We start from the raw sequence: 17529 nt of genomic DNA on the forward strand, positions 1-17529 counted from the left end.
CTTAAAGACTGGGACTCCCATGAGCAGTGGTTCTGCTCAAACAGCAATACCCCTGGTGCCAGCAAGGAACCGTGAATCCAGCCCACTCTGCACCTGCCAAGCCTGGCTGTGCTCGAGTGGAGAAAGACCCTGAGGACGTCCCCCTGGCGATTCTGACCTGGAATTCAGTGCCCAAGTGTGAGAAGTTGGCCTGATATGCAGTGCTCACTATTCTAGTGATCACTATGTATCATTCCAAACAACCCTTATTGATGATTGGTTTAAGTCAACCTGATAGACCAGCTATCCTAGTAGCATGGACAAGAGCAGTCTAAGGCTAGACTCTAGAGGGCGTGTTAAGCCAGCTGTTTTACCATCACATTTACCCCTTGAACACCAAGTGAAAGGACACCACACAAGTTATGAAAATAAAGTATATTTATTTATAACACAACAACCCTGGACTCTTTATGAGGACAGGGTGCTAAGCACACAACAAAACTCTTAAAGAAATACTGAAAGTCGCACAATTTACACAAATGCCCGAGGGGCACGGAAAACCATATACTACAAAAGTGGAATGCGAAATACTAGCAGGTAAGTAACTAATCTCAGAGGCTTTGGGATCGCTAGGACTGTACTACTGAACCTTTAGATTACTAGCAAGAGGCCTAGGGGGATCGGGTGCAGAGTGTGCACTCTCACGCGGGATGCGGAACAAAGTCTATGGATGCTAGATTTCGTAAAGTTAGTGTTATCGGACGTATCCGACTAGGTAGAGCTGAAACGAAAAAGGATCTGGATAGTTAAGCTATGCTGGAGCACCGAAATGCTCAGGTTACCTAGCCCAGGGGCAGCGGCTGCATAGGTCTGAAAAGACGTCGGGAATCCTCGTTGCAGTCTATGGAGCCTGAAAGAAGAAGTTGCTGGCAGGCGACCGGTGAAGAGATTCGGAGGGATCCAAGCCTGGATCGGGGAAAAAGGAGACCTGTAAGCAGAGGGGACCAAGTTCTGAATCACTAGCCAGTGATTAGGTGGGCACCAGGATGGCACCGGACGAAGTCACCTCGACCAGGTGAGTGGGCGACGCTGGGCTCTGCAGTCTCTCGGACCAGGAGGCGTTGTCGGCGACCAGGATGGATGTGCGAGCTGTCCCACGAAGGTATCTGCTGTCGACGTCGCTGGACCCAGGATTGGGGCAACAACTCTTGGCAAATGCAAGCCCACGCGGTGGACTCAAGATGGCGTCTGGAGTGGACCAGGAGGGTCCGGGGTGCTCATCTGTTGGAGGGGAGCAAGGGCCAGTCTGGAGCAACCAGACCAGCAGTGTTGTCGTCGGGGTTCGTCGTCGGGAGGGTCACTAGCCAACAGGCAAGTGACCTGGACAACGCGGTGAGCAGCAAAGCAGAAGGGCCCCACGCAGATCTCGTGGATGCAAGGGGGCTGGACTTAGGTGCTGGAGCTGCTCAGGGTCAGGGCTTCTCAAACCCCAAAGCACTTACTCGAGGGTCTCTCGGTGGTCGTGCTGGGCAAGCGTCGTGCAGTCTTGAAGATGGCCGGTCCCTCGAGGTCTCGTCACACCCACGAATCTCAGCTGGGCTGATGATGCATGTAGAGGTCAGAGGTGCCAGGGAAGCCGGTTCTCGTCGAGCTGGGCAGTCTTGATCCGGAGGAGAGACTTACAGCAAACCGCGATGCTTGGATGGTGCCTGCTGCTGCAGGGTGACTACTCCTTAGTCACAAGGGAGAATCTTGAGAAGAGTCTTGAGTTCCTTTCGTGGAAAGTAGTTTCAGGATTCAAAGATGATCTAATTTGGAAGGGGGCCTGCTCCTACCTTTATCCTGAGAAAAGGGGCTGGCACGCGACTAAGTCCTGCCCTATGGGTGGGACTAGGAGGGGGGTGGTTACACCCCTCTCCTTTGTCCGGTCTCTCCCCAGCTCAGGGGCTGGTGTGCCCCCAGAACTGGTTTGAGCCGGCCTATGCACAGTGAGCACCGGGGTGCCACTTGCAGTCACCTTCCTCTAAAGCCCTGCCTACCTGGGATACACAAAATCCTGTCTGGGATGGTGCTGGCACCGCCCCTGACAGGAAACCCTTTGTCCAGGCCTCCGTTTGCTGGAAGGACTCCCAGCAGCAGGAGGGCAGACTGGTGTCTCGGTGGCAGCATCCATTTTGTGGAGCTGAGGCTTGAGTTAACTTTAACCGGGGTTACAGCTACATACATGTCGTGTCCCTCTAGAAGGGTGGAATGCTAACCCCGTCGCCAGAATTGGCAAGGGGTTAGTATTCCAATTCGTATGACCCCTTACTCAACATGTTTTGATAATGTTATACCAAAGTTAGCATTTGACCGCGAGGTACATAATGCACTTAAGAGTATATGGTATAGCGTTATCATGGAACAGCTATTAGGACTTGGTTCCGCAAGCTGCAAACGGGCTCAGCTCATGCCAGAGCACCATTTCACATTATTCCAAGCACTCTGCCTTCAGGATTGATAAGGCCTGCCATAGGAGTGACTGATGGGAATATATGTGTCCATTTTAGGGTTAGATATAGGAATACTATATCTAAAGCAAAGGGTGATTACACCACCTTGCCCCAGCTGTCAAGCAGCCAGTTGTGTCAGTTTTAGTTAGTCAGCCCAGGGGTGGCATAATACACGCTGCAGCCCCTGGGAGACCTCTGGGTACACCTCTGCCCTGGTTACAGGGACACAAGAGAGGGCCCAGTGCCAATTCAGTACCTGGGTACAATTTGGAATAGAGAGAACAGCTAGGCTGTGGGTCTGATTAGCAGGCCCACAGCCAGGGAAAGTCGTAAACCAGTGAAGCAAAAAGCAAAAATCTGGGTGATCATAGGATTGCAGACCCTACTCTCCTACACCAAGGACCCTCCTCGACGACCCAGACGACTCCGGCAGACTCAGAACCAGGGACCCCTCCAACCGCGACCAGCAGAGGGCAAGATTTCCCGACGTCCAAAGACACTCTTGCACCCTGCACCCCCTGGCCTCCTGTGCCCAACTCCGGGGTGCCTATCTACCCTCCAAGATCCCAACTTGCCCCTCGAAGTGTTGATCGCTCCAGAAGATCCTCCGTCCCCACACCTTCATCCTTTGTTCCCTTTTCAAGATCTCTATTGAATAACATTGAGCGCCCGACAGCTCAAAAGCACCGGGCACCCAGCCGCCCGAGTGCCCCTGGCAGTGCAACCTTTGTCCTATCCTACTTCCCCCCCACTTTGCCCTGAGCAAGTGACTAGGAGCCCAGCTCCCAGAGCCGCGTGGCCTGCTAGCGAGCAGACACCAACCAAAGGCCCCCTGCCTCTCAATGGATAACATTAGGCCCAACTACCTCTGCACCCGGCTGCCCCTGTGCCGCTGAGGGTGTACAAACTGTACCTACCTGACCCTGGGAGACCCCAGAGTCTATGCCCAGAACCGTAACTCTGCCAGTGTAATACTTACCCAAAAGCTGATAACTCACTTTTCTCCCATAGGCTAACATTGACTGGTTTCACTTGGAAATTCTTGTGTGTGGAGTTTAGGAACTTTAAAATATTCATCTAAAATCAGCCGAACTACAAATTCCGATTTACTCACCTGTTATCCGGAGAGACCTCAGTGCTGCATCTTTGAGCCCAGTACAGACCCTGAAAAGTAATTCTAACCGTACTTACTAGTAACTTGAATTTCCTTCCATAGGATATCATTGCCTGCTTTTTGCTGAAAGTTTCCAAGTGTCGATTTTTGACACTTATAAATATTCTCTAAAAATCGTGCCAACAATAAAAATGCAATTACTTGCCTGTTTTAGATAGAGGTCACCATGCTGAACCTAGGAGTCCAGCACTGGACTACAAAAATAACGGGAACATACTTTACCTGCAAATTGAATTTCCTTCTATAGGATAACATTGGTAATTTCAACTGAAAAAGTTTGCCAACTTTTAAAATACAATAACATTCCTTAAAAATGACTACTGTAACCAAAACGCTTTTACTTAACTGTTTACAGCTCATGTCCCGGGACTGAATCTAGGATAAAGCCCTGTGGTTGGAAAAGTAATCTACAAAGTAACTAATTGCATTTAACTGAAAATTCCCATTGAGTTCAATGTTGCATTGTGTTTGGAATTGTGTTGCTTATTGCAACTAACTAACTATTATATTCAAGAGTCTATTGCCTATTTGAAAAGTTTTTAACTCAAGTAATCCATTCTGAGAAAGTATATTTTGATACCCTGTTGGTTCTAAAATAAAACTATATCTTTTGATACAAAATATTTGGCCTAGAGTTCAGTTCTTGAGTGTACTGCCTTACTGCTCGACCAAGCTACCACTTTAGAGAGTAAGGTTATATCTAACTTTAACCTCTGTTATACCTCTGGGGACTATACACACTGTACCTTACAGAGCCACTTTCCTAGACCTGCCATCTGTTGGTGCCTCCTGGAAGACTGTCTGGACCGAGCCTGCAGCTAAAAACCGGCAATCCCCATTGAAAACAGGGCACCAGACGCTAAAACAGCACTCCACACCAGTCCGCCGCTGTGGGTGCCATATGTGTGCTAACTCTGATCCCCCCTTTGCCCTGAGCTAAAGTCCAGGAGCTTTGCTCCCACAACCTCGTGGCCTGATCATGAGCAGCCACCAACCGGAAGCCCTCTATCACCCGTTGGATAACATAGGGCCTCAGCACTCTGCCCCTGGCCGCCCTAGTGCCGCTGAGGGTGTTTTGAGAGTGCATCCTTGACCCTGGGGGAATCCTGGCTCTAACCTCAGAATAACAACGCTCACAACTAAGTACTTACCTGTAAACCAATACCTTTATTTCCTCCCATAGGATTGCATGCACTGACTGCTTTTCTTTGAAAATTGTTTTAAGTGTGGAGTTGGTTTGTATGAAACTCTAATAAGCTGCAAATATTAAAGAACTGATTTACTTACCTTTTCTCTAGGAAGTGTCTGTAAAGACGACTCCGTACTCAAGCTGTCGTCAATTAGTTTATTCACTGTTGACAACACACCAGGGGCATGTCTACTCGACAAGCAGCACGGCCCATTTATCTCTAACTGTCAAACACAGCCCAGCTGTCAACATTCCAGCTGAGGGCTGTCCAATCACGCGCTGGGAAGGCACGCGCAGGGCAGGGTAATGGAAAGGGAGAAAAGACCAACACAACACTTCTCGTTCCCTAAAAACAAAAGAGGGTTAGGAAACAGAACCCCCCCCCCCCCCCCCAAAAGCAGTAACATTCAGAATTGTCAGTCAAACACGAAGTCTTTATATTTGCTGGGTTTGCATCGAACTTGGCCATAACTGCTGGTGTTTTCACTAGCTTCGCCGACATCTTCCATTGGCCTACTACCATCATCCTTGGTGGATGTGTGTTCCGCATTAACTGTGTCACCCGTTTCCTTTGAGTTGGCATCACTCTCCACCTCTCCATCATCGCTGGTTTCATATTCCGAGTCGGTGCCACTTGTTGCACTAACCTGTGGCTCCACAGAGTAGTCGGAGCCGAGTGGCCTGTCCATTCCAATAGATTCTATTCCTTTCCGATTTTTCTGAGTCGTAGTACCTGTTCTTCCTTTGGGCGCACCTATGTTATTGTCCTCATCTTCCTCCTCTTCATCCGACCAGTCTAGGTGGTGTCCGTCCAGCTCATAAATACGCTTCCTTTCCTTATGTTCCATTTCTTCTGTTCTGTGACACATTGCCATTCTTGAAGCATGCCAAACTTTCCCATCACTGAGTAATGCAGAGTTACAAAACACTTCTACCACCTCCAAGGGCGAGGAATATCTGTCTTCCTCTTTGACTATGTGTCCACTTCTTTTAATCCACACCTTGTCCCCTACTTTTATGGACATTTCTTTGCAAGGCCTGCTCTGGTCATGCTTCTCATTGAGAATAGTTTGTGCGTTCTCAATTCTTTCCCTGATCGTTTCCACAGACCATCTTGATATTCTTGCTTGTTTTACCCATCCGATATTGTCTTTTGAAATGGGTGTTCTTCCTCTCATTACTTCAAACGGGCTTGCTAATGTCTTTTCGCCCGGAGTTATCCTGTACCCCCATATCATTTCCTTTACTTCCTTTACTTCCTTCCTCCAACATTTCCCACTTTTGTTAGCAAGTTGGACTCGATTAAACCTTTCCACAGCACCATTTCCTGCTGGATGATAAATTGATGTTTTGTGTGTGATGCCATTAATAGTAATAAACTTCTTGAAGGACTCCGAGGTGAATTGGCTGCCATTGTCACTTATGATAACTTTCGGTATACCTTCCCTGGTGAACACATCATCCATGAACGTTATTATGTCACACGTGTCTACTTTCTTGCACACTTTTACTTCTGGCCATTTAGACAGATGGTCCACCATAACTATTATGTACACCTGTTCATCCTGCCATCTTATAGGACCAGTTATGTTATTATTATTTATTATTATTATAAAGTTTTGTATAGCGCGAACAAGACCCGTGGGTATCAGAGCGCTTAACATAGAAGGCGTAGGAGAAAGACATATATCAGACAGTTATACGGACAACAAATATGAGGTAGATGATAAATATACAATATCCCGTGTGCAGTTAGCGTTGATAGTCAATGGTGGGTATACTTCTATCTTAAGTAAAAATGTAGATGCAAGTATGACAGTTAGGTCATTATCAGATCGTGAATGTTCTATTCTAGGTAGTGTATTTCTTAAACAGAAAGCTCTTCACTTCTCGCTTAAATGATGCCACATTTTGGATCTTCCTGATGTTAGGAGGGAGTGAGTTCCATATTCTGGGGGCAGCTCCTGAGAACGCTCTGTCATAGGTTTTTTTCTTGTGGAAAAAGGCTGGCCGTAGTAGCAGTTCCTCAGTACTCCTCGCTGGTCGATTACCTCCCGATAGCTGGATTTTCTTCGCTAGGTATCTTGGGGAGTTGTGGTGTAGCGCTTTATGGGTGATACATGCTATCTTCATTTGGATTCTCGCTTCATAGGGTAGCCAGCTTAAAGCTTTCAAGTGTGGCGATATATGATCGTATTTTCTTGATCCGGTGATAATTCTTGCCGCAGCGTTTAGGCATGCTTTCAATGGCGCAGTGGACATTTTTGGTAGTCCCGCTAAGGTGGTGCAGCCATATTCAATCCTCGAGATAACTAAGGATTGGATTGCTAATTTGAGATCCGCTTCTGAGATGAATGGTTTCAGTTTTCTTAAGTAGTTCAGGTGGAATCGAGCATTTTTAGCCATTGAGTTGATGTGGGCTTTCATGTCCAGATTCTCGTCCAGAGTGATTCCTAGCGATTTCGCTGACTTGATTAGTGTTGGGGTGCAGTTTAGCGCAGTCACCACTTTCGTCCATTCCTTTATTTCCGTATGGCTCCTAGCTGGTGAGATTAGTAAGAACTCTGTTTTGTGAGCGTTCAACTTCAGCTGGTTGGTGGTTAACCATTGTAGAGCCATTATTAGAGTCTTGTTCATTAGTTCCATGTCTTTTAGGGAAGAGATCTTTAAGTATATTTGCGTGTCGTCTGCATACATGTGATAGGATATCTGTGATTTTTGGAGAATTTCTGTGAGCGGTTCGACGTAAAGGTTAAACAGATCTGGGGATAACGATGATCCTTGAGGGACTCCAATTGAAATAGGGCATGGAGGTGAGATTGACTGGTTGACCAGGAATCACTGTGACCTGTTCTGTAGAAAGGAGATAAACCATTTCAGCACAGTTCCTGACAGTCCCATCCTGTCCCGTAACCTGGTCAATAGAGCTTCGTGATTTACCGTGTCGAAGGCCGAGGACAGATCTAGGAGAATCAGTAGGCATGCTTTGTTTTGGTCAAGTGCCTGTAGAGCATCATCGACAATATGGAGGATCGCTGTTTCCGTGCTGTGCCCTGCTCTGAATCCTGATTGGCATTCATCGAGCAATGAGAACTTGGTGATGTGTTGGCTTAGTTGGTTCTGTACGCATTTCTCAATTAGTTTGGCCAGTAGCGGGATGTTGGTCACTGGGCGAAAGTTGTTTGGGTCTGATCTATCTGCTGAGGGTTTTTTGATTATGGGAGCAACTTGACCTGTTTTTAGGCAGTCAGGGAGGATCCCTTGTGATAGTGAGGCATTTATAATTTCAGTCCATATTGGAACCAAAACGTGATTGATTTCTTTTACACATTTTGCGGGAAGGGGATCTTGGTAGTGGTTGTTTGGTTTTATTTCGGAAAGCGTTTTGGCGATACTGTGCTGGTCATATAGTTCGAACGTATCCCACCTTGCCTCATTTTTTGTCATGGTACTCTCCGTTATAGCAGCGGTATCTCTCGTAGGCATTGGATCTATGGGAAGGTTTGCCACGGCGTTTTTGAGCTCTACTTCTAGCGATTTCGCCTTCTCTGTGAAAAATGTAGAAAATTCTTCACAATTTAGGGGTGTTTTGGTGTTCTCATGGACTGATTTGGCTAGTTTGTTTGATTGTTGCTTTAGGATTTCAAAGAGTTTCCGTGGTCTGTTTTTGGCACTGTCCAGTTCTGACCGTATGAATTCTTGTTTTGAGTTGATGATCTTTTTATTATATTGGCCTCTAATTTTTCTGAGTGCTTTCAGCTCTGGGGATGAAGGGTGTTGTCTCCATTTTCTTTCGGCCATTCTCAGTTTGCGCCTTTCTTCATTTAGTGATTCATTAAACCATGGATTTTTTGTCTTCTCCGAGATATTTTTCAGTTTTAGTGGCATGGTGTTGTTGACAATATTTTCGACCGTTGTTATGTAGTGGTCGGTCAGCTTGTTCACATTATGCAGGTTGTTATGAGGTTTTAGGTCTCTTTCACAGCCAGGGGTGTGGAAATTATTAAAATATCTACTTGTCCATGGGGCAAGTTGCTTCATAAATCTACTTGTCCTTTAACAAAATCCACTTGTCCCTTTAGTGCCATGTGGTTCGGCGACAAATTATGGCAGCGGTCTCATTATATAAGAGCTTATATAGCCTCTCTGATTATGCCAGTGCTCATACCATAGTGGTTCTTGAATGCTGGCAATCCCTTTATGTTGACACTTTTCTACAGATCTACATACTGGGACTGAAGGTAGTGGTAAGCAATGGTTCCAGGGTTGGAATGCCCTTTAAGTCTGTGCAAATCTACTAACTTGCATGTTTTAAGGGTTTTCAACTAACTACTCTTCTCTAATATTTTCCAATACTGAGAAATGTTGGAAATTTACTCCTGACAATGGCAGACGTAAACCTTCTTCCTGAGTTGGGGGAAAAAAGTGGTTGATGGGAAAATGACCTTGCAAACACTTGGGTTTTCGCATGAGCAAATCTACACATGCATATTTGCTTATGATAAACTGCAGTTCACAAATATTTTCCAGGAGTACATTTCTTGCCCTAATTCTATAAATTCTTGTAAATTCACAAAGCCATATAGCTGCACTTCATGCAAGGACATATACCACGGGTGCACTTTGAGACTTTCTTTAATAATAGGGCCCCTAATTTGGTCTGGCGTTAACTCACAACCTTTTGTGTTCATTAAAATTCTCTCTCCCCCTCTCTGTAGCGGCTGGATTCACTGTGAGTGACGGCATTAAGCTCTTTCACATGGAGTATATTTTCACACAAAGTAGTTTAGTTCAGTGGCTGTAACTAATGTTGCAGTGTGTGCTTTTTTTAGACAAATTTTTTTGTGCTTTTGCCAATGTTTGTTATAATGGTGAGGGCCCGGCAGCTCTCACATCAAGAAGGCTTTACAACCATGCCAAAACAAGTCACGTATTGGCAAAATTAAAAAGCTGACACTAATTTCAGACCTACTGGCTTTGCCAATGCTTGTTTATTTTTGTTTCTCATAATCTTATTGAAACTGGTTACACTGATTTTCCAATATGAATATTTTTGCGAAATACTAGCATGCATCAACACATTTTACTAAATGATGCTGCAAAGAAACGGTACCTGAAATTTCACGGTAGTTTAGCAAAATGTATTTGTTTCCTACTTTCAGTTTTTTTAGGAACATTTTATATTGAAAGCAAAGAGTCATTAATCTTGCTCTCAAGCTTCTGCAAATATTTGCATCTAATCAGAGAGCATCTGGGAGCATTATGCATAGCTCATATTGCTAAACTTTGAAGCAGTGAGTACACATTTTTATACTGTAACCACTGTCAGTAGCGCAGTCAGAACTTACATTTACTTAGGGCGCTTACCCTAATAATAAAGGCTTTCAATTAATGAACCATAAATACAAGTTTGAACAGCATTAACATAGGCACACAAATAATAACTTGACTTCAGGCTGTGCCCTTCCCTGGCCCTTAATGTGCTCCTGCAAACTGGCAGCCAAAGGGTTTGTGCTGCAGGGGGTTGGGTCTACTTGTCCCAAGGACAAAATGCACATTAAAACTTGTTGCCCTTGACCCCAAACAATATGTCCTGGGAGTCGGGCTATAGGAATTCCACATCCCTGACAGCTTTCAACTAGTAGCTCTAAGTTTGCATCTCTTGTGTCTCTAACCCATTTTTTGGTCCTGAGGGGTTGTCTGGTCATGCCTTTTACCATTATAGGTATCACGAATGTTATGGCATGATGATCCGACCAGTCACATGGTGTTATAGAGAGGATTGATGTCTCTTTGTTTCGTGAGATAATCCAGTCTAACGTCTCTCCTTTCGAGTGAGTGGGTTGTGTGCATAATTGAGTAAGGTTCAGTTCATCAAGGAAGTCTTTCAGCGATTTGACCAGTTTGTCGTTGTGGTCCTCCCAATGTAAGTTGAAATCACCAAGAAATATGTTATTAACGCCGTCATTAGAGTTGGTCGTTATGATCTCCATTGGCTCCTCTGTAAACTTTGCGCTGTCTCCTGGTGGATGGTAAAAAGAATGCAGGTTGCATCTTTGGTTGTTAGTTGTTCTTATATTAAGACCTAGGTATTCGCTGGATTCTAGAGGGTCGGTTTGAATTTGTTTGACCTCAATATCAGATCTGTGAATGCAGGCTATACCTCCTCCTAACTTTATGGGTCTATCACGTCTCAAAATGTTGTATTGGGGTGGTACTAGGAGATCCATGGAAGGGGATGAGGATTCCGTGAGCCATGTTTCAGTAAGGACTGCTATATCAATGTCCTTATTAATGATGAGGTCAGCTATATCCGATGCATGTTTGGTTGCCGACCGACAGTTGAGTAGTAGACATGTCAGAGGTTTCTCTTTGTTGCTAAGGTCGCCATTCTTATTCTTTGTTGCTGTAAACTGTATCTGTTGAAGGTTGTGAGGGTTAGATGTTCTATCATTCTTTCTCGATGTTCTGTTTGGGTCGAGTGGTACTGTTATGATTCTTTCCTCTCTCTCGTGGTCCGGTATTTCATACGATCGGGTTAAGGCCAGAGTTTCCTCCTTTGATAATGGTTTTGTCCTATTCGGTCGGTTGTCATTATGTTTCAGCTGCCAGACCGTTTCGTTATTCTTTTTTTGTGAGCAGTGTACAACGTTTTGGATGTGCGTGACCTTGGAGTGAATGCTCTTCGTCAACTCCTCGATTTTTTCAATTGCCTGTGAGGTATTTATAGTGATTAGTGCCATCTTGTTTACTAGTTTCTGGAGCATATTAATATCTTTCCTGTTCTGATGTGATTTCTTAGGGTAGACAGATCTGTTTATCCGGGATTTGTATTTTGTTCTTCTCTTTTTTGGATCTGTTCTTAGTTCATCATCCTTTCCCCTTGTAACCCATGTTTGATTGGCCCTTCCGTTACTATTGGAGATGTCGTCATTGCTCGCTCCGTTCTGTGTTGTTGTGAGTGCGTTTGAGGGTGAGGGTCTGCATGACGGTATTGTACTCGAGGGGGGTTGATACCTTCTCCCTCGTCCACTTCTTGGTCGTCCTGGGGCATTCTTCTCGAGTCCGATGTATGCTCAACCTGGGAGGTCTCTTCGTTCCTGAGCGAGGGCTGCTCTTCTCTTTGGAGCTGGTCTTGATCTTTATTTGCGTGTCTGATAAACCTCTCCGTTCTTTCTGTCGTCTTCTCAGGCTTGGACATTATCATCTCAGGTCTAACTTCTCGTTTAGAGCTTTGAGCATGGTGACCCCTGTTTCTAATGGCTCCTCTGATGTTATCATTAGTGACGGGAATGTCTCCTGGTGGGGTCTGGAGTGGTTGGTGTCTTGGGTCTTCTAATGAATCTTTCATTATTTGGACTATCTTGGCAAATTTCTCCAATTCTCGGTTTGCTGCTTGAATCAGCACAGTACCCGATTTATATATGGTGATACTTAGTTCTGCTCTACATCTGTATGATGGTGAGGTCATCATTTTTGTGCCATGAGGGATGTTTGTAGTCGTTTTTATGGCAAGCATCCTTGAGAAGGTATTGCGCCATTTTGTTGTTTTGTTCGTGTAGAATATGAGGTCATTCATTGATGTGCCTTTGGTTATATTGAAATATAGGTCCGTAAATAGTATGTCATGATTTTTTCTCAGGGTGTCGTGTTTAAACTTTTTAGCTGCATTTTTGGATAGATTAGGTGGGTATTTTATAATCGGAGCTTTCGAGCCTACCGTCTCTAGGTATCGCCCGCTCATATTGGCACTGTGTGGCAGGTCTTCAAGTGTCTCTTTCCTCAGCTTGTCTCCGGGTAGAGAGGCTACTGGTGATGCTTTGTTCCAGTTTTGTGCTTTCTTTCCGAATCTATGCGTGTATAGATAAAAAACCTTGTGTAGTGGTGAATAAAATTTCCACTTTCACCTCCGTTTACTTCTGATTATCTTATTGTCGTTGTAATTCCTGATGGTAGCAATTGGAGATCTCTTAGTTCTCTCGTTATCTCTTAGTTGTAGTGTCTCAGGGTTGAGCAATATAGTAAACAGACATTGTAAGATGGCTGCTGTCAAGCTGGTTCTTCATTTAGCAGAGAAGACTTTCTCTCTTTCCACTTCTTTCTTCATTGAGCAAAGAAGACTTTCTCTTTCCACTTCTTCCTTCATTGAGCAGAGAAGACTTTCTCTATTTCCACTACTTTGAGTAAGTCCCTCTTCTCTGGTCAACTGTTATTTTATTTTATTTCGTTATTGGTTATTTCCAGGAGGAACTAGATTTGCACTGTTCCGGATGTTACCTTTCTTGATTAGTATTGAAATCCCAGCCTTGATAAATCGAGCGCTTATTTCGCCTTAACCGGGTTATTGTTATTCATGTCCGGTTTGGGCGCCATTTTAAGGTCAGGCAGGGCTGTATTTGGCTCCCGGATTGTTTACTCTTTGAGATTTTTATGAAAATAGAATAAAAGGTCCCGCTTTCCCGCTTCCTCCTCACCGCTGAGTGCGGGAACCTCCACAGGCCCTCGCTTCAATTGCCGCCTCGCATCTTTCCTCTGCTCGCGGCTTCAGACGTGTTTGCTGATGTCTCCGACGGGTCAGTTCGCTTCCTCTCGCGCTGTCGAGTCTCCGTTGCCACCTCGCTACTATTGGGGCTGGCTTGCTGCGAAGTGCTCTTCCTTGCGTGGGATGGTCCTTGCAGGAGTCCCCTGGCCTCATCGCCTACCGGGGGGTCGTCTCTTCTCCCATGCAGATTCCAGGCTTCTTCAAGTCAGTGTCGTGTCGGGGGTTCATAAACGTCCCGTCAGCTGTCCGCGTGATGCAGCATTTTTAAGCAAGCTTCGTCCAGCTTCCACCAGGCACCACGGATGGGCAGTCCGCCTCCGGAGGTTCTCTTTCTTCCAGGTCAGTGTGTGTCCGGTGTCCGATGTTTGCTGACCGGTCTTCCGTGCTGCTTTCCAAAGCGCCCGTTACACTGCCCGTTACGCTGTTCAGGTTGCTTTATTCTTCAGCTCCTCATCTTTTGGATTTAGGCAAGGGAGTTAGCTCGTCTTCGGGGTATTCCTGGGATTTAAACTGGTTACGGTGATCCCTACCCCAGGAGCTCTTTCACAGAGCTCTTATTCGGCGGCCACTCCGATCCTCTCCCAAGGCATGATTGGGCACATCAAAGGTTTTAATGTTGGTTGGAATGTAGTTTGTGATATATAAGCATTTTCGCAATCCATTGGTTTGTCAATTTCTTCTCTAACTTAATCCTTTAGCGTTATAGGTATGTGTTGTACCTTGTGTAAGCAGGGAATTGCATTCTCATTTAGTTTATTTTTGTGTTAAAACCCTCTTAGCTTACCGATTTGCCCATTGAATTCACCTGGGTATCTTTCTAGTATCTTCTTGTCTCGAGTTATGTCTTGTTGTACTACTAATACTGGCTCTGAACGATTGGGGTCAAGGGTAATGTCCAACTTTCCCTGACCTCTCCATCCTAATACTGACGGACCAGTAGCTGCATACAGTTTACTGTTAATTTCTCTCTCCTTGAAGATGAAAGGTACCTCTCTGTATCCCAGAAGTCCAATAGTCTCCCCAGTAAAAGTTTTCAATGTAATGTCTGGTTTTTCCAACTTTTTACTCAGAACTTTTTTTAACTTTTCATCCCACACTGTGTGGTTGACAATGGTGCATGGTGACCCCGAGTCTGCAATTAATTCTAGTTCAACTCCTCCTATTACTACCTTGCAAACTGGTTTCTTCATTTTACTTTTATTGTCTTCATTGTTTTCCGTTGTCTCTTATATTTAATATGCAAAAATTATACTCCGACTCGTCTGATGAGTTTTCCTCTTCCTTCTCTTCCTCCTGTGCACACCTTACTTTCATAATTCCACTTCTTTTGCATGCTTTTTGGAAATGTCCTACTAGTCCGCATTTGCTACACTTGGTGTTCCTTGCTGGGCAGTTCCAGTCATTAGCTAAATGCCTGTTACTGTTACAACGATAACATCTAAGTTCTCTCCTTACTGTATCTTCTAGTAGTGTCTTTATCCTTGCTACTTAAATTGGTCGTTTTTGTTCCTTGTTGCACTCACTTTTGCCACTACACTGGACTCTTCAGTTTTTCCTTTGCTCTCATTGATTACTTCCTTTGCGCATCTACCAGTGAGTTCCGCTTTTTTTACAATGTCTATTACTTGTTGTAGGGGTTTCTCGCCTTTAGCCCACAAGGCATCCTGTATGTTTTGATTAGCTGTACACAACAATTTGGTCCCTAATCAGGTCATCGTGTAAACCCCCAAATTTAAATGCGAGTGCTATGTTTTTTTAATGCTGCCACGTACTCATCAACGCTTTCCTCTTTATTCTGCTTCCTCCTGTAGAATTTGTACCTGTGTACTGCAACACACCAAAGGCTTGTAATACGCATCCAAATCCTCCATGGCATCCTCAAACATATCCCTTTCAGCCCCCTCATGGCCCTTCTTTGCAATGTTATTGTACACTTTTAGACCACCTGCCCCTAAACTGTGTAACAATATTTTTTTCTTTTCTATTGGTTTTAATGTTTCATCTTCCTTGTCAAATGTAGTTGCAAAAATATTCTTTCCATTCCTCCCATTTTATTGTGGGTGTACCATCTCCTTTCAAAAATGGTTCAGGTGGCTGTAGGTTGTACACATTGCTGCTTGCCATGCTTTCACGTGTTTATTTCTTTTCTTTATATTGTTCTCAGTCCTTTCCTGCACTAGCTATTATGACAGTCACATAATTAAATATACTCATCACTCCTTTTTTTTAATTTTACCATAAAGGATACAGAGTTAAGCTTCCAATGAGATCCGCTGTTCAATCGATGTTTTCCGCGTTCCACGCGTTAGATAAAGCGTGTTTTTCAAGTAGTTTATGCACTCAAGATGGCGCCCAGCGCGATGACGTCATACGCGCTGCAGCGTTGCTCGCATTCACCTCACAAAGCTTATCACCTCACACGATGTCGGTTTCAAAGCGAGTTTACTGTTAGTAGACGCCGTGTTGGATTCGTGGTTTTCTACTCACGTAGTTAACTTGTCACAACGTTTTTTTTTCTTCCTTCAGTGCATAGCCCAGATAGACTTTGGCACTACTTGTAAACAATCGCTGTTCCGCTCACAAACACTGCCTGAAAATAATTTCGCCAATCACCATTTCCTTTCTTGTTAGTCAGAACACGGCACTGGATGGGAGTGTAACCTTTTCCCTTCGCTATTAGTTAAAAGTTCACTGGCTTTAATTTGTTCAGTTTGCCAATTTTATTTTATTTCAATTAGCACTTTAACATCACATTTTTCACGTTTACTTATATTATTCCTCAAATTTGCTTATTTTTTCTCTATCGTTTTTTATCAGTACCCCAGATAGGGTTAAAGTGTCCACTTTTCCTTCCCTTTCACCTGCTTATTCTTATCTTCACCGTGCTTCTCGTCACGCAGTTGCTTTTTTATTCAATATATTCACGCAGGTTCGCTGGCGTACTGTCACCTCGTCGCCAAATTTGTAAAGACGACTCCGTACTCAAGCTGTCGTCAATTACTTTATTCACTGTTGACAACACACCAGGGGCATGTCTACTCGACAAGCAGCACAGCCTGTTCATCTCTAACTGTCAAACACAGCCCAGCTGTCAACATTCCAGCTGAGGGCTGTCCAATCACGCGCTGGGAAGGCACGCGCAGGGCAGGGTAATGGAAAGGGAGAAAAGACCAACACAACAGTGTCCTAGTGTGATATCTAGGCATATCACAGAGTAGATATAGTAACTTAAAAAGTAATCTGCAAAGTAATCAAAAGTAATCTGCAAAGTAATCAAAAGTAATCTGCAAAGTAATCAAAAGTAATCTGCAATGTAATTAATCAAAAGTAGTATAACAGTAATTTCAACTGTATTCAAATGTTTTATAATCCTGTAACAAAGTCATTTTCATTCAGCTTGCTTGCATTGTTCAACCTGTCTAGAAAAGTCCCATTTACACTTACCTGTGCCAGGCTTGCTTGGTTCTAGAAAATAAATACAACTAAATAATATTTCCAAACAAACAAATAGGTTTGAGTTCAGTCAGTGTGTGACATTTCTATTCCGAGTGTGTACAATAAATGCTTAAAACTACCCTCGGATAAAGCCTTACTGCTTGCCCACTCTACCATAAATAGAGAGTAAGGTATTATCTATTTTTACCTCTGCCTATCTTTCGGGTTGCTGTGATGGTATGGAGTTAAATAGGGATGCCGCAATGTGAAACAGGAATGCTGCGAAGCTAGGGAGTTAAAAGGGATACTGTGATGATAGGGAGTGATAGCAGTGGCGAGGAGTAATAGTGGAAACTAGAAAAACAGACAACACCCCAAATTACCTTTTGCCTGCGCCTCTAGTTTTTTTTGGGACAATTTCTTAATTGGGTTGTATTGTCACACAAAAGTGGACTTACTGCTGTAGCTGCCGTCATACTGCACCAAGGATTCTGCACTCTTTTGCATGGAGGATTTGTGCTCCTTGTCTTGTTTCTTTCCTGGAGTGTCTGGTGCATCTGTGCTGCTGTGCGTAGAACGTTCCATGCTGTACAGCGAGTGGTTACTGCCACTGTCCAATCGGCTGAGCGCAGAAAAGGTCTCTTCCACAGGGGACCTCCTGCATCAAGAAAGTACAGTTTCATCAATAAAACAGATAGCACTTGTTAAGTTCAACAAA

General features: G+C 44.4%; 1 protein-coding gene across 6 annotated transcripts in view; it reads right to left on the reverse strand.

Moving 5' to 3' along the window:
* The window catches only part of PRRC2B (proline rich coiled-coil 2B), a 549871-nt gene that overhangs the window by 238737 nt on the left and 293605 nt on the right, over positions 1-17529 (reverse strand). For all 6 annotated transcript variants that reach the window (XM_078646193.1, XM_078646192.1, XM_078646191.1 and 3 more), the window contains one exon: positions 17270-17469. In XM_078646193.1, the coding sequence (XP_078502319.1) occupies positions 17270-17469 (200 nt within the window). The remainder of the gene's footprint in view (positions 1-17269; positions 17470-17529) is intronic.

The sequence above is a fragment of the Lissotriton helveticus genome, chromosome 5_1 (assembly GCF_964261635.1).
Source record: "Lissotriton helveticus chromosome 5_1, aLisHel1.1, whole genome shotgun sequence".
NCBI classification, from domain to species: Eukaryota; Metazoa; Chordata; class Amphibia; order Caudata; family Salamandridae; genus Lissotriton; species Lissotriton helveticus.